Consider the following 24451-nt stretch of genomic DNA (forward strand, 5'->3'; position numbering starts at 1 on the left):
TATAACTTGGATGGAAGCCTACCAGGAAAGAGAGAGGTCTAGGAAAGGAAACTCCTGGAGCATCATGATTGCCAGTCAAGAGCTGAAAATGGACTATTCTGGATGGACCAAGGGTTTGACTCCTGCTATATCTCTAGGAAGAAAATCCCAGGCGCCATAGCTCACATCTCTTTGTAGAGCCAGGAGAAAGAGCCTTGGTTGACATTATGGCAGAGGTGTCCTTTCTGCCGGTTCAGTGTTGACAACACACGCTATCAAGCTGTGGGGAGTGTGCGGGGCGCAAGGGGCGATGCATCCCATTCAGATGAATGGGGCGCGCACCGCACACAATTCGCCTTACACAGGGGGGGGGGGGGGGGGAATGGATCCCCCGCGTAAGGCAAGGATCCACTGTACTCAGTAGAAGACAGCCATAACAGAGTTCTTAGACTGCTCAAAACTGAAAAATTGAATAACGTCTCCATTTTGCAGACCAGGGCTCCAAGGTCTTACTGCACAATATTGGCCCAAAAGGGGAGAAATGGAAAGGTAGAAGCCATACAATATGGATACATTGTCGTTCCATGGGACCACCATCATCTTGATTTGATTGATTGATTTCCACTGGACTGGACTTCTAGGAACTGGAAGGTCAGGAAGCCAAGCACTAGAAAGTGAGCTGGCTTGGTTCAGCTTGGAGAAAAGAAGACCGAGAGGCGGCATGATATAAAGCCATCTTTAAATATCTGAAAGGAGGTCATGTAGGAGACGGAGCCAGCCTTTTTCCGGTTGCTCCAGAGACTAGGACACAAACCAGGGGATTCAAATGACAAAAAGAGAGATTCCAGCTAGATATTAGGAAGAACTTCCTGATGGTAAGAGCGATTCAGCGGTGGAATGGATAGCTTTGGAGATCCTTCTTTGGAGATCTTTAAACAGAGTTTGGATGACCACCTCTCAATAATGCTTTCACTGTGGATGGCCCTTGAGGTCCCTTCCAACTCTACACTAAACACATGGATTACAATCTCAACCTCACTTCTACACCAGCATTGCAAAGATAGTAAGAACCATGGCTGCTTGCTGTTTGGTGCTACTTTTCTGGGTTGAGATGGGAACGCGGAGATCGGTCACTTATCTTTTAACGGCAAAACGAAGCCTTCGTCCTTCCTTATCTTTTAAAGACCTCATCCCCATTTTTTGTTCTTTTGCCAGTGGCAGCGGATGGCTTCCATCCAAGTAGGGTGACCGATCCGCGCTGGGTTTCGGTCCGAACTTTAAGACCTGGAGTGGATTCCTTCTCCCTGATAATGGACTCCGCTAGCTGCCCCCTTTTCTGTGTTTATCATAGTGGGGTTTGCAGATGAGCAGAGGGCAGTGCGCTCCTTTACACCCGATACAATTTTGCTGTTGTTACTTTACAACTCGAAATACCGTCGGCTCAAAAATACCGAGAACACTTGTGCGCCATTCGCAGCAGACAATGGCACTTGATGGAAAGCCCTACCCCACCCTTCCCCAAATGTTTCAGGCCCTTGGAGCAAAACATCCTCTTGGCTCTTGGAAGAGTCGATCCCTATCCGCTTCATTTCACTTCCTGGCTTCTTCCGAAATTCAACGGCTGTCCCTTCCCGTAACATTTAGAGACTCCGTTTCGAAAGCGGAGTCTAGATTTCCGGCGGCGGTGTCGGTGTCTTCTCTTTCTGTGTGTGTGTGTGTGTGTGTGTGAGTGAAAAACACAACCGCCAGCCGTTATAGAGTACAACAAAAATTCAGCAAATGTCCAAACATTCTCCAAAACCTTTCTAAAAGCACGTCTGTCCATTTCCCACTTAGAACATTCTTAGCTTGTCTTTGAAAAAACGAAAAAGGAAAGAAGAGAAACCCATAACAACCACAGTAATATGAAAATGTAAGACATTATGATGATAATGAATCCCCCCCCAAAAATAGGTGTTTTGTATATGTGATTATGATACCAGTTCGTTTTTTTTTTGTCTTTCTGTCTTTCTTTTTTTCCTCCGACAAATCAATATAGACTAGGATGTAAACAAAACAGTTAAGATAACACTTTGAAAAAACAGACGAAACATTTATCCATCGACAAGAGAACAAGAAAACGATTCAAGTCCGCGGTGCCGGAGCACTTTCGTCTTGATGGTAGTCACGGAAAAAGAGTTTGCGTGTTTGTGTGTGTTTTTGTTTTTAAAGTGTGTTAAAGTTAAGGTGTTATAAAAGTCTTATGATTATTATAGTTCTCTACTTCTATGCAATCTCCTATAGAGAACTCTGTTTTGTTAATTGTTTTTTTCTAGAGTGCTTTGTGTGTGTTTTTTTTCCTTAAAAAACAACAACAACAAAAAGTTTTGACATTCCCATGGATCAGTTTTTGGTTAACGTGTCGGCTGCAAAGAGGCTTACTGTAGAAGATCATGTAGAAGGAGGAAAAGTTGGGCGCATACATACAGAGAGCCTCGGCTGCAGCTTCTCACCAAGAGAGAAAAGTCCAGGTATCTCCGTGATTTCAGGGTCAGGATTTCAACACGGTTTGCTGCAGAAAGAGCAAAGGAAAATACATGTATAACTCAGTTAACAGTTCAGTTAGTCTCAATGGTGCTACAAGATCCCTTTGTATGCTCAGTTCACAAAGCGCATGCGTTCCTAAGCATTGCTTCTTTAACAGTATACAGTCAGCCCCCACTGTATCCATGGATCCTTTACACATGAATTCAAGCATCCATGGCTTCAAAATATTAATATATACTGTGTATACAGTCAGCCCTTCTTATACATGGATTTTTTAAATACATGGATTCAAGTATAAATTTCAAATATCAAACTTTGATTTTCCAATTTTTATAAGGGACACTATTTTGCAATGTCATTATATTTAATGGGACTTGAGCATCCATGGATTTTGTTGTCCGCGGGGATCTTGGAACCAAACCCCAGCATATAACAAGGGTCTACTGTACTCAAGTGTAAGTCTAGAATTTTAGTCAAAAAATTGACCCAAAAAAACTGATTCATTGTTATTGTTGTTATTATTATCATCATCAACATCATCATCATCATCATCATCATCATCATCATCCTCATCATTATACTTCTGAGTTTCACCAAGAAATGGTTCCTTTTTAAATATAAGTTCAAGTAATGTGCATACAATAATAATAATAATAATAATAATAATAATAATAAATACAGTGTCTCTGTTCTGGAATCACTGACCTCCTTCTACTCTCTCATCTATCTAGCCTATAGGGCAGGGGTAGGCAACCTTTTTGAGCCGGGGGCCGGGTTGCTGTCCCTCAGACAACTGGGGGGCCGAAGCCAAAAAATAAATAATTAAATAATTTAAAAAATTTTTTTTAAATAAATAAATAAACTGGGACAAATGCAGGACAACATTTTCAAATGGTGGACACTTTTTTTAAAAAAGTGGAGGATATGCAAAAAAAATTGCTGATTTTTTAAAAAATGTTAATATAAATGCATGTTTCTGAGGTGTCTATAGAAATTGCCCCCCTTGCCCCTGCGCGCAAGATGCCAAAGGCCCCGGCGGCAATCGGCGGCAGGACCGGGCTGGGGCCGGTCCCAAGGCCTCACCGGGCCGTATCTGGCCCGCGGGCCGCAGGTTGCCTACCCCTGCTATAGGGTGAGCACAAACAGTTATCCATGCTAGAATTTGTAGGTTCTTTGGCATCGTTTTCCTTTTCTTCATCCCTTTGACCCTTTGTTACATGCCTCATGGGGGATTATCACATGGGAGTTATCCTGTCCTTGTCCTGTTCCTATCCCATCCTTCCCGCACGATTGCAGGAAGGACTTTCAGAAGACGGCGCACTGATCCAGTCATTAACCTGTCATTAACGTGACATTGGCTGGCATTTTGCATTAATGGAAGTTCACGCTATTGGAATACCGCTTTAATGATGGGTTAATGGCAGGCTCGGCGCTACCTTTTGAAAGCCTTTCACGCTATCTCAGTCCTGGACGGGATAATGACGGGATAAGTATGGGCGAGTGATCAATGTCTCTATCCCATCTGTGTGCGATAATCTCCTACATCTTACCCTCAACTTGTCCACAGGTCATATAAAAATCCATAATTTGGGCCCCAAAATTTGCCCTCGACATATACATGAGGTCAATTTATAATCCCAGTGTGTTGCCAATAAGGTTGACGCCAAAGAAGAACTTACCGGTCTGTTGCTTGCATCTACATTTGCGAGACAAACATGCTGCTGTTTAGGTCATCGACCGATAACTGGGATATCTGCAGCGAAACAAGAGGGCGAGGGAGAAGAAAGGAAAGATTTCCATTAAGATATTCCTTCAATTGGGGTGGGGACACTGCAACCCCCATGTCTTTCTGGGGGCTTGTGTACCCACCTGAAACAACAACAACAACAATCCACAAATGCATTGTTTCCACTCCACCAGGCTTCTAGGAATGCAAATTTGGGGCCCTTCGACACTACACCATTGTAGCGTTATGATTCTCCAACAGCTGCTATGGTGTCTTCCTATGGGATCCTGGGATCTAGTGTTTAGGGAGGAGGACTTAAAGATTTCTCAGCCAGAAACCTCCAGAGCCTCCCCAAACTACAAACCCTGGGGTCCTACAGGATGGAAGTAGCATCATAGTGCTATCACTGTGTAGCGTGAATGGGTTTGGCTGTACAATTATAGCAGTTTGTTGACTGCTTAAGTGGACAGTGCTCCATTCTACAGAACCCTGGGATTTGTAGTTTGGTGGAGGAGGTAGCCGTATCTAAGTGCATGCCTCGGACTTATAGCACTAGAGCTCTCTGTCAGAGAAATACCTTATCAAACTCAAAATACCAGGATTTCATAAGATGGAGCCAAAGCCATGCAAAAGTCACCCAAGTGCTCTATGGTCCATTCCATGCACTACAATTACAGTACTTGAATACCACTGTAGCTGTCGTGGTTGCATCCTACGTACTCTTGGCATTTGTAGTTTGGGGGTGCATCACCAACTGCAAATCCCAGGATGCCGCAAGATGTTTCCATGGCAGGCAAAGTGGAATCACAGAACTATAGTTGTTTAGTATGAAAGGGCCCTTTGTCTGTGCTCCAAATCCAGATCCTTCTAAACCTTCTAAAATGGCAGAAACCTCTTCCAGATTTGATTTTTTGGGGGTAGAAAGGGTACTTTCTGGTATTTACAGCCAAACTATGGCCCCTCTTAGTTGGAAAACTGCCCTGGACATTGTGCCGTTGTCCATCTTGGGGGTAATGTTCATTTCACTCATTCAATTCAGTGGATTTTGGATCACTTGAAGTCCATGGCACAAGTTGGACCATCATTCTGAGCAACCAAGACTCACAAACCCTGGTTTGTGGAAAAATACTTTGCCCTTCTAGCCCAAATCAGAAAGGTGCCAAGGCCTGGACATGTATAATAGGAGAGGCCACTGTCCTGTGTATGTATCCCTTTTAACTCCAAGGGTGCATAGCTATAGTTGGAGTATTGACGTCCCCAATAAAGTTGGGATGAGAATGATTGGATGGCCCTGAAAATGGAAGAAACAAAGACAAAGGACACAGAAGGTGCAGCTTAAAGCAATGCTCTCTTTTTGTATGTGCACTTTGCAGCCTTTGCATAGCTCAACCATATTGGCAATCTTCCCCGCTCAAGACTGGCACTTAGGTTTGTTTTTAGCTCAGAGCCTCCATATAGCTATTGGCACCCAGGAAAGAAAAGTGATACTGGCTTAGTCCTGTGTAGCAAGGGTGGGGAACCTCTTTTGGTTGGGGGGCCACATGCCATTTTGGAGAAATAGTTGTGGGTCATATTCCGGAGTGAACGGATCGAGGCCCAAATTATTAGCATATTTAAATTTAAGGCTCTCCCTGGCCATCATTAGGAAAAGCCTTTAGATGGGAAGAGAATCCTATAGAGACAGCGGGAAACCACCAAATTAAGATAGCATGAGATGGCCATCTGGGGAACTCCAGAGGGCCAAACTGGGGCCCTATGAGGTCCAGATTTGGCCCTATAACCTGAGGTTTCCCACCCTTGCTCTGCAAAACAATTAGAAAGGTGAAGTGTGTGAAGCACTAAGCATGCAGCCACAGTTATTTTTAATGACCTTCTCCAACCGGAGTGTCCACTCCAGAAGTACTGGATGACTCCCATCATCCCCTTGCCGGATGTTTTGGGGTTGATGGGCACTATGATCCAGTATGTCTGAAGGGTACCAGGTTGGGGAAGAATAAGATCCATCCAAGATTGCAGTTCTGTTGAAATCTTTCCCAATCCATTTAGCTTTCTCCAACTGCATATCTTGGGTTTGGGGTAGGTGGTTGAGGATGGATTGATGCCACGTATTTAGGATTGGTGCAGAAGCAGTGATCCCATTTATTTTTGGCAATGGGTTTCATTTTGATTTCCTTCTGAGATAGAAAAGACAGTCGTGGTCCCAAATATTTCCGAATAACATTGGATAAACGTCCCATTGGCACAACTTTCTGTACAAACAATGATATTTTCCCATTAAAATTCAAACATTGCAATTTGGTTTTCTGTTTTTAAATAAAGATATTGAGCTTCTCACTTCTGCTTTCTGCCCAGAGCTGAAAAATGTGAACCGTTTCAAGGAAGGAGCACTTGATGCAGCCTTTCTGCTGCAGAACAAAAAGCAGAAGTCGCACAAATCAAGAGATAGGATAGAGATATAATCTGGCAGCATTTTGCTCTTGGACCTGACTTTTCCAAGAATAAATAAATAAATATGGATCTACTTTTTGATGCCTCCCCCAATTGCCCACTACCAGAACCAGGTGGGAAAAGGTACTTGTCCCATCACCAATCGTAAATACACAAACACACACACACATATATATATATTGTTTTTCGAAGGATCCCATCCCCCATGGGGCAGAGTCACCGGAGCAATGAACAACCCTTTAAGACTTGTCAAAGAGAGAGAAAAGATCGCATTTGTCCCTTGTTAACATTGGGGCTGTGAGTTCGAGGGCCAATTTTGGATTCTGAAGTGCAAGTGGGCCCTTGTATCCACTGTTGATGGTTTCAGGATGCCCCACGGTAACAAAATCCATTGATACTCAAGTCCCATTAAATACAATGGCATAGTAAAATGGCATCTCTTCTATAAAATGGCGAAAATCAAGGTTTGCTATTTGGAACTCGGATGTTTTTAAAATATTTCCAAGTCATCGATGGTTGAACCTGTGGATAAGGAGGGCCAACTGCACTTTGAATTTTGGAATTCCAGATAAGGGATACTCAGCCTGCATGACAAATGCAGGATTTATCTGTCGCAACTGCCATGCCCTATGGCAGATGGACAAGACGCATGGAACTGATGCGCTCAGGAAGGAATTAAGAGATTCTTCTCAAAATATGTTGGACATTCGAATTAATGAACGATTTGGAAAGTTGCATTTCTCTCCTGCTTTTGTTTTGTCATACCTCTCCGACAGGTCATCCCCCATAAGTGACCTGGGTCAACCCCGTCCCATAACCCCACTCTGCCCCATGCGGGATCGGGGTCGCATCCCGTTCCGGCCGCAACCGAACACTGTGAAAAGAAAGCTATTGAAAGGGCCAAACCTGATTGGCTGTAGCAGTTGCAGCGAAAGGAACGCTGGTGGCGGGTGTTGTTGCTGCAGACACAGTGGTGGGCGTAGCGCCGTGCATCATGGGAACTTTTTTCGGTAGGGAGCCATGGAAGCGACATAACAGGAGGGCGGAGCGTTTTATGGAACCATGGCAAGATGTGGCAGGGAGGCGCATGTGTCAGGAACCACAGCAACAAGCCATTTTGTGTGTGCGTGCGTGTATGCGTATGCGTGCGAGACATCACGGAAGGGAACACCAGGGCCGCGGCATGCAATCACGGTGCAAAGCGAAAACAGCATCAAAGGAGGAGGCAAGGAAAGGGGGAGAGGGGGAAACAAATAAAGAAAAGAGAAAAAAAGAGGGAAGGGAAAGCCAATTACAATTCCATTTAAGGAGGAGAAAACAAAACTAAAATACTCTCAAGACTTATGTCGACATTTATAAGCAGAACAATGAGGTTGTTGGACTTGGGGTTGGGGGTAGGGGACAGGTTTCCAAAGATGGGGAGGGAAGGTGCAAACTGCTAGGCAAAGCCTTGGTTAATGTGGGGATATTTGGTGGCCTTGGCTACTTAAAGCAAGACACCAAGGCGGATCGTGGCAGATTGCACTCGTGGGTTCTTATAGGCCCGTACTGGGTCCCTGCCCTACTCTGAAAAATTGCCCCCCTGAGTTATGATCCCAGAAGTATACAATGAATTTTTCGAGTGAGCGTTGAGACAAGACATTGCCGCCCAGGTGCATGTGATGGTTGCATGGCCCCAAGGCACGCTGTGGTTTTGTAACCTGCAACGTCCTCTATGGCAGCGGTTCTCAGCCTGTGGGTTGCAACCCCTTTGGGGGTCGAATGGCCTTTTCACAAGGGTTGCCTAAGAGCATCGGAACACACATACACTTGTCCCTCCATATTCGCTAGGGTTAGAGGCACAAGACCCCCATGAATATGGAAAAACCACAAATAACAAAAACACCATGTTTTTACCTGAGGGGACACCTCTCTAGGAATTTCTCGGTCCTCCGGTGCAACTCTGTGGTCAACGTCCAACAGACACTGACCATAGAACTGCGCCGAAGGAGCTATAAAGGCCTAGTATCTCTAGGTCTTTCAGTGCAACTTTCAGTTAAAGAGTTGCAGTGGAGGACCTAGATATTCCTAGAGAGAACATATTAATCAAATTCATGAATATTCAAATCCGCAAATATCAAAGCCGCAAATATGGAGGGATGAGTGTATTTCCAATGGTCTTAGGAAATGGAGACACATGGTTGAGGGTCACCACAACATGAGGAACTGTGTTAAAGGGTCGCAGCATTGGGAAGGTTGAGAACCACTGCTCTATGGCACATGGGTATTTGTTTGTTTTTCCAGCTGCACCACAAAGCCTCTTGGCTGCAACCATATGCAGCTGCTTTGTTTCTGTGACAAAAATGACACGGGTCCAATCTTGCTACGTTTGGTTTGCCCTGGATCCTTCTATGACCAAGAACATCCCAATTGCATCCCAGGAAGGGCAAATGGAAAAGAGAGCAATTCTGCTATATATTTGCATATATCCAGGTGGGGGAACTGAAATGGGGCAGATACCAAAAAACTCAAGGGGACATTTATACTGAGACAGTGGTCTACTTGGAAAACCTAAGGAGTTGGGGAGTTCAATGGGATGCGGCCCTTTGAAAGGGATGTGAGCCTCAACTCCGACTCCGATCACCAGCACCTGCCGTCTTGCAAACGCAAGCATTGGAGCCCTATGAGTAAACTCTTGAGTGGCCCAAGTATCCAAGTCTATTTTAGCTATTTCTTTATATGGCTAGCCTGGAAGGGAAGAAAGCGGGATCCTTTCTGAGCTCTGATGGCGCATGGAGGCCTGGTTGCAAGTTACACAAAAGATGTAAACCAGAGTCAAATCCAAAGAGGGAAGCCAAAATCAATAACCCAATTTAAAATTGTCATAGGAGGGGAAGGGTGTTTGGTTCCTCCACTAAACCTTTCTCCCTGTTTCTTTGGTAGTCATAAAGAATTCACTTTCATGTCAATATGGTGGGTTGTTTTGTGTGTCCGTAAGACATGTTGCGATTTCCCACAAGGGCAGGTCTTTGTCTTTGTCACAGAACCAGGATGAATGCTAGGGACTTATCATTTCCAGGTTGGCTCATCAGTAGAGCTTTGCAAACAGATCGAAGCGGCTAACAATAATACTCCCCCATCATCATCATTATCAATTTCTAAAAACATTAAAAACAGAGACTTTTGGAAGACAGTAGAAATATTTTCTCTAAACCTTCTTAACCGGGAGAATATTCCCCCTTTAAAAACAAAACATAAAACCCGAAACACCAGATATGTCCGCAGCCATGATTTCTTTTCACATTAGTCAGGGATCACAGAGAAAATGGGTTGAGGTGACAGCAGGACATAGCCAATCGGATGTGCCTATGTGACAGCGGTACATAGTCAATCAGATTGCGCTATGCTGGAGCATTAAATAGCCAGTCAGAGAAGGGAAAGGTCATTGGGAGTGAGGGCAATGCATCTATGGCTGTCCCAGCTAATTTGTGATCACGCAGTGATCCCATAGCCAATTAGTGGTCACATATTGATCACATAAGTTATCGATCACATAGTCCTAGCCAATTAGTGATCGCACAGTGAACTGCATCCTACTGTGACACAGAGAAATCGAGGGCGGAACAAAGCCAATTCAAAGAGAGGGCGATATAACCAAATAGGTAACAATTTTTTTGTGGACAAGATCTGTCAAAAAGAGGCACTTTTCAGAATTAGCTTCACTGTGTACGTATGAAAAGGGGCATGACCATCCCAGCCTTTATGGATGGCTGTGGCACATCATGGACACATTGCATCTCGCCCCGCCATCCTCCCCTCTCCTTCCCACTAGCAACACGGAGGAAGAAACATAAATGCCTTGTTCAGGTTAGGAAAAGTTGAAGTTTGTGGAGGAAAGAAACCTACCAACGCTTGCTGTGGGAGTCATGCAGAGCACAGACCCTGCGCACCATGCAGTGAAGCGTGGAAAGATGGAATAGAAGGGACATTTCATTAGTGAAGCAGTTAACATGTTAACAGAGGAAAAAAGAAATCTCTTTTTTTAAAAGTTCATAGAAAACAGACTGCCGTCAGTGAGAATTGTTTGCTGCCATGGCCTCTATCGCAAACGTGCATGCACAACTCAGATTTGGCCTAACAGAAACAGATTTCCTGTTCCAGCTTGGGACATTATGGCAAAAGAGAGTAATTCTTGGATTCTTGGCAGCAAGCCTTTTTGTTTTTACATACACTCAGAGCTCCTAACTAACCTGGATGACTTTGTATTAAGTAGCGAGGGGAAAAAAACAGGCACTTGTTATTCGTTTCTTGGATACAAAAAAGGGTTTTTGCAACACACAGGAAACTAAGATGGAAAAAATAATACAACGGCAAGACCTTGGTGGAGTGCTTTCACAGTATTTGCACGTCCTGAAAGTGTTCCAGGGGGTTATTCTGTGCAAAAGTACATATGGAGTACTAGGCCAAAAAAAGAAGAAGTGTGGTTTCTGAGCAGAAAAACATGTATATTTATGTGCAGAATACTTTTGGATGTGGGAAATCTGGCACAGAAATATTGGGGTCCCCCCCCTTTCTTCCAGAAGGGAGAAAAGTACAGAAATGATTTGTCATTGCATGACAGAAGGAAACAGTTGAAAGATTTCCATCACTAATATTTAATGCCTTTGTGGTGCGATTTGTACACACTGTTGCCTGCATCCTGTTCACGATATGCATATGTAAGGGTAACACACACGCACATGTCTCCCTTTTTAAATTGGGAGCAGAGGGCACTATTTTCTTGTTCTTGCACTGCATCCCAAAACTTCCTCCCAGACAATTCAGACCATAAAGTTGCAAGTGCTTTAAGCTCTGGAGGGAAGGAAAAGGAAAGCATCTGGAAGCGCATTCTTATTTCTTTCCCCTCTGAGATGAGTCCAGCGGCTACTTCATGGTCTGAATCACCTCTCCTCCTCACTAATGAGGCTGGACAGCTGCATCCGCACTGCAGAAATAATCCAGTTTAACACCACTTTAACTGCCATGGATCAATGTTGTGAGATTTGTAGTTTGTGGCACCAGATGGCTCTAACAGGCGCAACTTACACCAACTCACAATTTTCAGAATTCCCTTGCATTAAGCCACGGCAATTAAAGGGGTGTCAAACTGGATTATTTCTGCAGCGCAGATGCAGTTGGAAACGGGATAAAAATTGTGCATTAGCCTTGTAAGGCTTGTGGCTTTCTCCGTCTGCCCCTCTGACGGGCTTAAAACATTTCTACGGTTGTGCTATGACTATCCATAGGACTATGTTCCATATGGCTATAGACTCTGGCCTTAAAAACTGCCAAAGAATCCAGGAATTGATTTGCGATTAATTGAGCAGAAATGTAAGAAGAAGGAAAAACAAGGCAGTGAGAATCGGAGAGAAAAGGAAGGAGCAACGTTTCTCTATTTAATTTACTAAGAAAGAACAGCAGAAAGGCAAAATGGTTTGCTTTTTTCCTCTGGTGCAAAGACAAAACAAAGAACCCCTGCCTCTCTTCTCCCTCTCTGTCCCCAAAAAGAAATCAGGATGGGAAGAATCGGCATCTAAAGGTTGCCAAATGCACATTCTGCACAAGTCTCTTAGGAATCCACCCGTTTCCTAAAAGCGCATCAATACACCTTGTGCTCTGAAGAACATCTTGTGCCTCCTTTGTGGCGTGGTTGGAAAGAAAATTATAAATCTACAGGAACGCTGCAACCTTGAGCAAACAAGGAATTGTTTTGAAGTGCCGTTCCTGGGTGCGATACGCAATCCCCCGAGAACATCTCTGGCTCGGGGCCCATTGCAAGAACACAATGCAGAGCGTAGAAAAGTTACTTTTGGCAGGGGGACTGCTGCCAGATTCTCTCAGCTGCCCAAATAACTTTGGGGAACTATCAGCTGGGGAGTCTGGGATCTGTCATCCAAAAAAGGGAGCATTTTTACACTCTGCATTTCTCTCTCTATGATACATCTACTGGCTGGGGATTCTGGGATCTTTCATCCAAAAAAGGGAACATCTCTTCATTCTGCATCTCTCTCTCTCTCTCTCTCTCTCTGAGACCTATACTGACTGGGGATTCTGGGACTTGTCATCCAAGAAAGGAACATTTCCACACTGATTTTTCTCCCTCTTCTCTCTAACAGCTGTGCTGGCTGGGGATTCTGGAAACTGTCATGCAAAAAACCCCCTCAAACACATCAACGCAATGGTCCCACCCCACAACCCGCCACAAACTTAAGAAAGCATTGAATGCCCCAGAGGACCTACCTGTCGGGATGAACGTCGGCTGTTGCAACTGCATGTTTGCGAGGGCCTGCTGATAGTGGAAAACACTTGGGTTAAAGACTGTGGTGGCACCGTTGTTTTTTTTCAAGTGCTGGCCTCTTTGGTAAAGGTTGAAGTGCACCGGGTGGCAAAGCCTGGAGATGGGGGAAACCGAGGCAAATTTGGGGGGTTGTGGAGAGGTAGAAATGGGGCAAGAAGGGAAGGGGGAAAAAAAAAGAAGAGATGGATACCATTTTAGACAATGTACCGGTCGGATGAGAGACACCACAAAGCCTGCAAATCACCTGCAACTGTGCCAGAACATTCTTAATAATAATATTAATAGTAATAAACTTGGTCCCCATACAGAATATTCCATGTACCCATCTCTCTGTGTTATGTGATTGATTTGGTTATTTCAACAATGGGATGTTATTTATTCTTATAAGGGAATTTGAACTGTTGTGTTGGTAGGAGGGACAAAGGGTTTATTTTATACTGTTGTATTTTTATTAATATTGTACACCGCCTTGGTCCTGATGGAGAGGCGGGATATAAATAAATTATTATTATTATTATTATTATTATTATTATTATTATTATTTGAGGGAGGTTGGGGTGTTGCTACAAGTAAAAGGGATGAGAGCATTGCCTCGAAACAAGGATTCTGCCCCCAATGACGTTTTCCTTCCCAAATTTCTAGCATTGCAGAGACGTTGAAAACCATCCACACCTAGTTGCTGGTCTTCACATATCCTTGGTCTTGTTTGCATGCCACCTTTTCTTTGGATGCCAAAACGCCATTTCTAAATGCTCGACTGAAGTTTGCAATGCTAGAAGTTTGGGGAAATTTCAGGTTGGGGGGAAGAATTGATATTTGAGGAGCAATGGTCTCAATTTTGCACCTTTCAGCTACGCTCCGGGAGACGGGGAAACGGGACTTTCTAAAACTCGCCAGACAAGACATTAGTGCAGTCCAAGAAAGTGAAATAGGACAATAAACTAATGAATAAATGAAGGAGGAGAAATGCCCAGGATATGTCTTTCTTACAAATGACAATCCAGATTTTAAAGCAAGGTTGAAGGCCAAGGCTCCCATCAAAAGAAGGAAAGTGAGATCCTCCAAAGAAATAAAATTGTTGGGAAACCTTTCTCCCGAAACTTTAAACCTCTCCCCACCATCTTTTTTTTTAATGTCCAAAGTGCTCCAAGCAAAAATTGGATATATCTAGGCTCTTTCAAACAGGTTCACTTTTGGAGAGCAAAACTGTGGTCCAGAATGGACCATTTGGGTTTGATTTTATAGGAAAGGAAAGAGAAGGAGAAACCAAGATTTTTTTCACTTTCTCAAAGGCAGGTTTGGAAAGCAGTTGCAGGCAACAAGCATTAAAACACATACACCCACATATTTTAAAAAAGATTACCATCTAAGCAAGGAAGGAAGGAAGGAGAAACAGCTACTAAAAGAAGATCAACATAAGCGATGAGCAGAAACCCTAATGTTAATAGTGCTAGCTTTGCTAAAGTAACTATTGACATGGATCCTATACTAGCAACAGGTTGCTGTGGGACTCCTTACACCAGAACATATCATTAATACCAATGTTGCCCCAAAGCTGTATGGGAACTGTTGGTTTACACATCTACACAACTAGACTTCCCATATACTGATGGATGAACGCACATGTTGCACAAGGATGCAGCTGTATTGCCTCCCTGAACATTTTGCGGACAGCTCCTTTCCCTCGTGGTTTTCAGATATCAATTAATATTCTTTTTTACCCCCAAACTTTGGGAATTTTACTTTAACACTGTTTTATCGTGGTCAATTTTACTTTGTTTATGTGTATTTGTCGGTCCAGTTTATATTGTAACGTTGGTTTTTTGCACTTCTATCTGGATACTTGGTTTTACATTGCATTGTATTAGTTTTATATTTGTATTACTCAATCTTTCCCGACTTGAAAGGCACACAACAACAACAACAACAACAACAACAACAACGTGGGTGTAAGACTACAACCATGTTGTTGCTGTTTATTTATATAGCGCAATCAATGTACATGGTTCTTTGCACTATGTATGTGTGTGTGCATGTACACACTCATGTGCATGTGTATTTTAGATTGTACATTTTTGGCAAGGCTGGATTTTGTTGTTGTTGCTCTTTTACTTGCAAAGTAGCGTGTATGGTGATCATGCTATATAAACAAACAAACAACAACATGTTTTTTTGTGGGTTTTTCAGGCTATGTGGCCATGTTCTAGAAGAGTTTTTTCCTGACGTTTCACCAGCATCTGTGGCTTTGGCATCTTCAGAGAATCCTGGCGAAACATCAGGAATAAACTCTTCTAGAACATGATCACATAGTCCGAAAAACCCACAAAAAACTATGGATGCCGGCTGTGAAAGCCTTCGACGACAACAACAACATGGTTGCAATCTTACACCCATGTTGTTGTGTGCCTTTCAAGTTATTTTTGACTTATGGCGGAAATCTCAAAAGAACCTCTTTTGAGATTTCCTGAGGCTGAGAGTATGTGACTTGCCTAACATCACCCAGTGGGTTTCTATGGCCAAGCAAGGATTTGAACCCTGGTCTCCAAAGTCGTAGTCTAGGTACCTGAGAGTGAACCCCACTGAACCTATTGGGATATATAGAGAGGAGACATTTCTAGGGTTGTGCTATATGTGGTTCAATCATTTATTTATCTATATGCCACCTTTCTCCCAGCAACCTTCTGCCTCTTATTCCTGCTCTCCTGGAGTCTTAGTCCAAGGCTCAAACCACAACACCAAACTGGCTTTAGCTTCTGAGCTATTCCAAAATCCTTATATTTATCCTTATGTTTCTTTCTCCATTCATAAGAGGACTCCAACATGCCCAGTGTTAGGACTTGAAACGTTGTTTGAGCCTGGCTTTATGGAGATGGCCAGAGGAGAAGGAAGGAGACGTAAAGCTATAGCTAAGCTGGAATAGCATGGCATCACATGTAGTGACACCAAGCCAATTTCACACAAACTAAGTGCATCATGAACTCCTACCTTCTCTGAATTCTTTGGAAAGGCCAGGTCCAAACGATTAGTAACTCAGCAAACAGACCAACAAAGGAGGTTACAATATCACTTAAGCTGAGAGTTGGGAATTCCATTAGTCCAAGATGCAAACTGAATTCCAGATATGTTCTCCGACACAATGAGGGGCAAAGCCAAATGCAAAAAGGGCAACCCCCAAAATACCTACATATTTTAGCCTCAGGGTCTTTCCATCACTAGCTTAGTAATAGGAGAGGCATATTGGGATAACAACATCTGTCCAATACCTGGGAAACTTGACATGATAATATTATAAGGAAGGGATCATGGCCCTTTGGAAAATCTTAGCCAGCCCACTTGGGACCCCAGAAGGACTGGATTTGAACCCCAGATCCCAAATTTCCCCATGCCCTAGATTTATTCAGGGTAACTACTGGTTTTGAGAAAAGCTACAAAATGGCTGCCCAAACAGAAAAAACAATATCCACAACTTTCCCCAGACAAACCAAGGGACACTGATTTATTTCCATGCATGTTTTTGCTACAGATGTTGAGCAAATAACTTAGGCCTGCAGTTTCTCTCCAACTTGGTGCAAGCCCAGTGCGTTGGGGACTACAACTTCCATTTCCCCCAATGGCTGGGTATGTTGGCTGGGGCTGATGAGAGCTGTAGTCAATGCCATCTGGAAAGAGCCAGATCATGGAACGCTATGTCTGAACCACTTCAGCCTCTTTGGCTAAAGGGTCTTGTGAAGAATGACCCATTGAGTGAATTGGGACTCAGTGGGCTACCATTCTGTTAATGCCATCCTCTTAGTGGTGTATGTAGCCTTATGTTGCATATGTCTTTTCTGGGAGCATTGCAGAGATTGGTATTTCCTTCTCAAATCCCTTAAGGTTGCGTGGATTTCCCTCAATAGTCTCCCCCAAATGGTCATTCCATGGCTGATGGAGAGTAGAGGAGGGGAATTGGAGAAGGACCTGGCTTTAGCCTCATAGCCAGACACAAAATGATAACATCTTCTGAGACCTCTGGAAAACCCCGGTAAATCTTGTAATACAATGTGACCATCCTGTCTTTGGCTTCAGGGGCATAAACAAACATTTCTTCAGTCCTCCTCCCAACGGTCATCCAGTCATGGAATGGTCATGAAGGGGGTCCCACAATGGCTCAGCAGTGAGTCCAAGGTGAGTTGAATGGTCAGTTGTGGTGCAGTTACACATCTAGAGCCTAATACACTACACTGTGTCACCTTGGCTGTTATGTAAACTTTAACTGCAAACTGAGATTCATTCACAACAAGTGGCTCACTGGCACCCTTGATTTTTTCCTCCTGTTCTTGCGCATGGGCGTTAGCGCATGTGCATGCATGTATGGTTCAGCGCCACAAGGGACAGGATACATTCTGCTCAGAGGGCAGCACTGCTTTCGTTTCTTCCGCCCTGCTGGTTGGCACTTCCCGACAAGTGTTTTCTCTTTGAAGACCTGTCATGTCACGGTACTGCGGCTTGTCAAACTGGTTTCACCATCAGATCCAAAGCAGCGTTTGTGCATATGTGCAGGATGCTTTAAACCTGGTGTGTGGCATATCACCCGGCCTGTTACTCATCTCTCAAAGAACGTGTCTCAACAACAAAACTGCACCTTGAGATGTTAAGATAACACCGACATTTCCTACCACTCAGTACCTGGAGCAACAGTGCAGCTTTTTTGGGGACTACAACTCCATGAGTTTCCAAAGGCAGCATGGCCATGTCACCTGGAGGATCCAGCAAGTCACAGTCCCCCAAAAAAGTAACTTTTGCAAGCTCTGCAAGCAAGCCAGTCAATGTTATCAGCAGTAGCTCTCCCAATGAATCAGTTCAAGGAGATCTAGGTACCCAGATCCTGGAAGACAGGTGAGCAAAGTATATGATAGACCTGATTTTAGTAGTGGCGACTGGTAGCTTCCTTGTCTATTGGTGATCCAGCCAAATCCAATCTGAATTTTAATCTAAACGATAAAGGAATTATCCAAGGTGTTGAATACACTATCCATCTAAGTAGATCCATGGAAGCCACAGGATCCCAGTGGCCCTGAGTACATTTTTAGTCATTCTTGGGAGGACTATAAGTCATCTAGTTCTTGACACAGGAAGAATATTCAAAACTATTTGGAAAATGGCCAGGAAACATCTTTTTCAAGGGCTGAAAAAGCCTTCTGAGAAGAATCCTGGACTGCTAGGAATATTTTGCAGTTTGGGACTTATTCTGCACAAAATCCACACATTATTGTTTTGTCCAGGAATAGAGCACTTTCTGTTTACAATATAATACTTCTTAGAATAGAAATATTAGGAAAAACTGCTTCCTGCAAAGGCTTATTGTGTGCAAAATTTGCATGTTTATTATGTGCAAAACTTGCACATGCCTGATTTCCATCACAAACAGATTTTCTGAACAGTATTTGTATACAGGATTTTTATTTTAGGCATAGAAAATCTGTGTTGTATTGCAAAACAACTGGATGAGAATTTTGTGCAGAGTAGCTTCCAATTTGCAAAAACTCTTCCAAAACAGAGTCTTTTTGGAAGACGTCCTTACAATGGGAAGAAAAAGCTTAAAATGATCTTTTTCTTCCCTCAAGAAGAAAACTAGTGAACTATTGCATCTTTGTGCATTGCTCCCATGGTTGTGTGTGAAATCTGTTTCACACTGCACATGAATGTACAATGTACATTTGGCTGTGCCACATTGCAGTTCCGCAATGCGGAGGCATAGTGCAAGTGAGCATAAAGTTACACCATATCTTTTCAAAAGTGGAGGTGGAGAGGCAGAGAAAAGGCCCTTCCCAGAAGACCTCAAGATGTGAGCAGGTTCATAAGGAAGAATACAGCCCTTCAAATAACCTGGACCTGAAGGAAGGTGAAGGAAAGGAGTTGCAATCCAACAGGATCTGAAGGGTCACAAGATGCACCACTATGAGCAGGAATGGATTGGAAATTCATATCCTCCAACATTTTAGAGATGAAAACCAGGATGCGTATGCCCAAGCAACATCCAGATGGCAAGAAGTTTGCCAACAGTTTGCTTTTGCCTGAGAATACAGGGAAGAGTAAGACTGCCCCTTCTCTTCTCTCGACTGTATTACTCGTTGTAATGGGAGCTTCACATTCAAAAAGCCAAGAACCAACCAACCCACCCACCTCTCCTCTGCTCCTTTCCCTTTTCTTCCTGCATAAATATTGCAAACCTGTTTTTATACACAACAGCTCAGAGCTCCCAGGACCCAGTGAGCCATGCCAAACAAGCCAGGAGACTTCCAGCTGTGTATCTGTTGCGGTCCTACGCGCACACACACAGGCTTGCGCACCCAGCGAGAAGGGCGACATGCCCAACACAGCGTGGGCTTGGATGACATCTTCCTTCCCGCCTGCCACTGACTTTCCTTGAGGGCTTCCTCGAAGGTGTTTCCATCCAAAGGTGTGAAACAGATCTGGCTTCATTCCATCGTATGTACAAACACTCAAGGGCTGCAGTCCCGCACGGCTTGGCACAGTGCAGTATTTCTGCATATGGAAGTATGCCTTGCTAAAGACATTTACCAGTGCTTGGACCTACTGCAGAGCTACTGAACACCCCAGCTGTCTTATGTCTAGTGCAAACAAGAGGATTTCAGACACCTCTGGCTTTGTCTTCATAGCCAGTTGTTGTTTTGTTGATAACTGCCCTCGAGTCGATCTCGACTCATGGCGACCATATGGATAAGACATCACCAAGACCCTCTGTCCTCCACTGCACTGCTTAATTCCTGCAACCCTATAAAACCCATAGTGACCTTCTTAATAGAGCCCATCATCCATCTGGCATGTGGCTTTCCTCTCTTCCTACTTCCCTCCACCTTTCCAAGCATTAATGTCTTTCCCAATGAGTCCATTACAGTCTACCCTCCATATTTGCCATGCTGACTTTTGCGGCTTTGATTGTTCACGGATTTGATTAACATGTTCTCTCTAGGAATCTCTAAGTCCTTTAGCATGACTCTATGGTCAATGTCTGCCAGAAGTCACGCTGGAGGACCTAGACATTCCTAGAGGAACACTTCTCTAGCCATTTGTAGGTCCCCCAATGCAATTTTATGGTCACTTTTTGGCAGATGTTGACCACAGACTTCTGTTGGAGGACCTAGAGATTCCTAGAGAGATGTTTTCTCAGGTTTTAATAAAACCCATCAGTTTTTTAATTTGCTATTTTTCTACTTACATAGGGCTCCTGTGCCTCTAACAAATGAGGGGATCCTACTGTATTTTTTTCTCTCTCCTAAGCTGCATCTTTTTAGAGTGGGATGGGAAGAAAGAGTTCATTGGCTGTTATCAAAATTATTTTTCAATTACACCTGAGGGCGACATGAATACTGTATATACTTGACTATAAATCAACCTCATGTATAAGTCGAGGAGGAAATTATGGATTTTGATATGACCCATGGATAAGTCAAGGGTAATACTTAGGGGCATATAGCAAAGGATCTAAAGGATGAAGCAAAGCAAAATACAGCGCACCCTTCCCTTACGTAAGGGAAATTTCATGAATGCTCGAGCCCCATTGAAAACAATGAGGCTCGCGCACACCCAATTGCATTTTCCAGCATGCGTCTTTCAGCATAAGCTGAAAGCTGCGTATAGCACACCCACGTATGACGCAGGCGCACTGTAATGTCAAACAACTTATAAATTCCAGCAGAAATAGCTCTTTGTGCTTAGTCTTAAGGCTGGATGGATGAGAGAGAAGAGGAGGCCAATGCTTCCAAGACAGATTATACTCTTGCTTTTCACCAGGCATAGTTCCTTCTTTTAAATAAGAGTTAAGATACAGTACTTACATTGACCCATGGAAGGACCATTCAGGGAGGCAATTGGGGTCAATTTTTGACCTAAATTTCTAGACTTATACATGAGTATATACAGTATATTATTATTATTATTATTATTATTAGGAATAATAGTGCAAGCAGAACAGATTGCAGCCCCGGAACGAACAGGCCCTGCTTCCTGTCTGGTTGGCCACCTCTTTGGTCATGCAAGACACAGAACGGACGAAGGAAGGGAACACAGAGCATCCCATGCAATCTAACAGATGGTTACATGCAAAGCGAGAAGGCGAGGAGAAGTCCAAGTACCAGCTCAAAGGTTGCCTCGAGGGTTCGCTTCTGTGATCGGACAGTTGGCTGAGTCTTAATTAGCAGGCAGCGGGCACATGATGGTAATGAGCCAAGGGAGGGTTTGTTTTGTTTTTCAAGCACAACAACAGAAAACAGCAAGCAGAGTTGCAGTCAAAAAGGAGAGCGGCATTGTGGAAGAAAACAAAAATAAAAATGAATGCATTACATAATATATAGATATATATTTCAAAACACGACACACACACAGACAGATGGACGGACGACACATGCACAAATGCAAGGCAAAGGGCCTAGGACAACCAACTGGACACAACGCTAGGAAGTCAGCTCCTTGCCTTCGCTTTAGGGGGACATTGCTATTGCAGAATCTGAAGGCCTGAAGCTAAAGAGAAAGTCAATACCATCTTGTTTCCTATCAATGGGATGAGAGTTCCCAAAGAATTCTGATATAGCATGCATGCAGAGCGTCCGAAAGCTTGCTGCAAAATGGTTGCTGTTTTAATTATTTTAAAATCCTCATTTCTTTCTAGCCCTTTCCAAGCTTTTTTAAAATTACACTCTCCTCTCTCATCTCATCCAATGTTTCAGAGATAAAAACTGGGACAACTCTCAAGTAGAGGGAACATACAAGTGTGGAAAAGCTGCAGCAGTTTGCTTTGGCTTGAGCCTACTAGGAAGGGCAAGAGTCTTCTCCCACCTCTCCTTTCCTCTCCTGCAAAGTGCAAGATACCTTTGCACTTTGAACTCAGTTTTTAGCAATCGAAGCAAACAGAGGACAAAGGGAGAAAGTGGGGGGAAGAGAGAAAAACTGGGACATTGTTAAAAGCAGCTGAAAAAGTGGGAAGGCAGAGGATTAATCTGAACTGTCCCCGCCAAAGCAGGACAGTTGGAGGATATGCCATCTTCTCACATGATCTATTGATAACAATCCCTCTTTCTGGGTAATCTTTCTAGGTGCAAATCAGAGAAGTAAGGCCTGTTACAGACTGCCAAAATAAGGCTGCTTCGGGTCTCTTTAGAGGTATGCTATTTAAATGATGCATGGGTCCTAAGAGTCCGGAGGTCGCACGAAAGCCACACTCCATTCCTAAGCACTGGAGTGCAGCTTTGATGCAGCTTCTGGATTCTTAGGATGCATGCATCATTTAAACAGCATACCTCCAAAGAGACCCGAAGCAATTTTATTTTGGCAGTCTGTAACAGGCCTAAGTTAAAATTGGACAAAACTACTTAGGGGGCTTTCAATGACAGAATCTGATTTTTTTTGGTACAGGATCTGGTTATTAAGAAATGCAGGTCCTTCAAGATAAGAAAATGAACAATACACAAGGGAAGGGTACATCTAAGTGCAACTTGCAACCATTGATCAGGCTTCCCATTTTCTACCAACCTGACCATTACCCCTTTAAAAACCAGCACTGTGCCGACACTTCACATTTTCAGGACTAGGCTAAAGACTCCAATTTCCAATATAAACTGTTTATAAATGCTTGTAAACCAATACAATGCCTTACAACAACCTCCTGTAGGAAAGGAGTTCCACACAAGAAGTCTTTCCTCTTGTCTTGTCTTGAATATCCTACAAACTTTTTGCAGGGTAAACCACCAAATATTTGCACAAGGAGGAAAACCTCTTTATGTACTTACTCCACCCCAGATAACTTTTCCTTCAGTGCGCCATCCTTGCTTGCCTTGTGGCCTTTTATGGCTTGCCCTCCTATGCATGCTTACAAGGGAGTTCCTTGCTCAGCACAAGCCTAATGCTGGGAATGCCTTTATAATACAGGATGGGCCCCTGGAGGTCCTCCAAAGGTGTCTGGACTGCAACACCCAGCAGCCCCCAACACTGGTGTTATAGCATAATAGAAGCCATCAAAGGGACACCGGTGGTCTATACAGTGCACCCACGCCATACGTGGGCATATTATACGCAGCTTTCAGTTTATGCTGAAGCCATGCGGCAAAAGAATGAATGGTGCGTATACCCACGGCGCACACACTCTGCTGTGCCGCGAGCCTGAGCCCCATTATATTCAATGGGGCTCTAGCATATGCGCCTTTTGCCTTACGCGGGGGAGGGGGGTCTGGAATGGATCCCCCACATAAGGCAAAAGGCTAGAAGAGATCCTATTTTCAGACCAGATTGCAATAAAAGGTGTAGGAGGACCACCTTTTAAACTGAGCATGAGTGCACTGAGCCCTGGAAAAAGGGTGATCCAGTTGTTGCTGAACTAGGAGCAATCATAGTTGCATCTACACTGCAGAATTAATCCAGTTTGATACCACTTAAACTGCCAAGGCTAAATGCTATGGAATTCTGGGATTTGCAGTTAAAGCAATGTAAAACAACATGAATTCAGCAGTGTAGATGCAGCCCAGGATTGCTGTCTGAGCTTAGTGTGATCTGTGGGATTTTCTCCCAAGTAAAGATGCATAAGATCAGCCCTCCCCTGAAATGATGACCCATTCTAAAGTTATTGGAAGAAAAGAAGGAGAGCTTCATCTCTCCTTCTTTACCTCCAAGGGATAAATAAATACCTAATATTTAGCAGTAGCTGACCTGGAGGTCGTTCTCTTACCATTGCGGCTGCAGCCGTTTGATTCACCTGGTGTTGAGCTGCCTTGATTTTGGCTTGCAAGTGTGCGGGGGGATGAAAGTACTTGCATTTCTCCCGGGAGCAGCGCCCTTTGATGTAATCCATGCAAACCGTGACGGTGTTCTCGTTCGTGTCTATCATGGCAATGTCGATCGGGTGAGCATAGCGACAATCGTTCTCGCCCCGTGTGCAATTGCCACGCTGGAACTCTCGGCAAACCTTCGGAGGAAGACACACATTATACAAGCAAGAAGGAAAGATGCAGGGAAGGAAGAGAAAGATCAGCAGATCTCTCCCAAACACCCTTCGTCTTCCCTTTCAAGGTGAATGCAAAAGGAACAGAAAGAGCGTCTACAGCCAACTCCCTAACCAAATGAAGGCTGGATAAAAATGAAGATATTTTTATTTCACCGTCATGCCTCTCTTCCCAATCCTCCATTCCCAAAAGAATTATTTTCCCCCCAAAAGGGTATATCCTGGGGTCCTGGGGACCACAACAGTTCTGGGGTCACATGTGGCATATGGTCTCTACTTTCCCCATACCTATTCTAGAGATTATTAGGACCCATTGGCTCATCTCCATTTCTTCTTGGGGTGAACACTACTGGTGTGTGTGTGCACCTTCAAGTCACCTTTTGACTTTTGGGGACCCCATGGATTTCATAGGGTCTTTGTAGCAAAGGTAGTTTTGCTAGTCCCTTTCTCTGAAAGAGAGCCCATA

At 43.8% G+C, this 24451-nt stretch overlaps 1 protein-coding gene across 1 annotated transcript in view; it reads right to left on the bottom strand.

The window, feature by feature from the left end:
* Positions 1 to 2050: 2050 nt before the first annotated feature.
* MBNL3 (muscleblind like splicing regulator 3) overlaps positions 2051 to 24451 on the bottom strand; it is an 82772-nt gene continuing 60371 nt past the window's right edge. Inside the window, 8 exon segments of the mRNA XM_042479483.1 lie at positions 2051 to 2530; positions 4185 to 4258; positions 7586 to 7680; positions 10565 to 10600; positions 12938 to 13037; positions 13039 to 13089; positions 21131 to 21184; positions 23713 to 23949. Coding sequence (XP_042335417.1) covers positions 4202 to 4258; positions 7586 to 7680; positions 10565 to 10600; positions 12938 to 13037; positions 13039 to 13089; positions 21131 to 21184; positions 23713 to 23949 — 630 coding nt within the window. The 3' untranslated portion in view covers positions 2051 to 2530; positions 4185 to 4201.

Source organism: Sceloporus undulatus, chromosome 7 (genome assembly GCF_019175285.1).
Source record: "Sceloporus undulatus isolate JIND9_A2432 ecotype Alabama chromosome 7, SceUnd_v1.1, whole genome shotgun sequence".
Lineage (NCBI taxonomy): Eukaryota > Metazoa > Chordata > Lepidosauria > Squamata > Phrynosomatidae > Sceloporus > Sceloporus undulatus.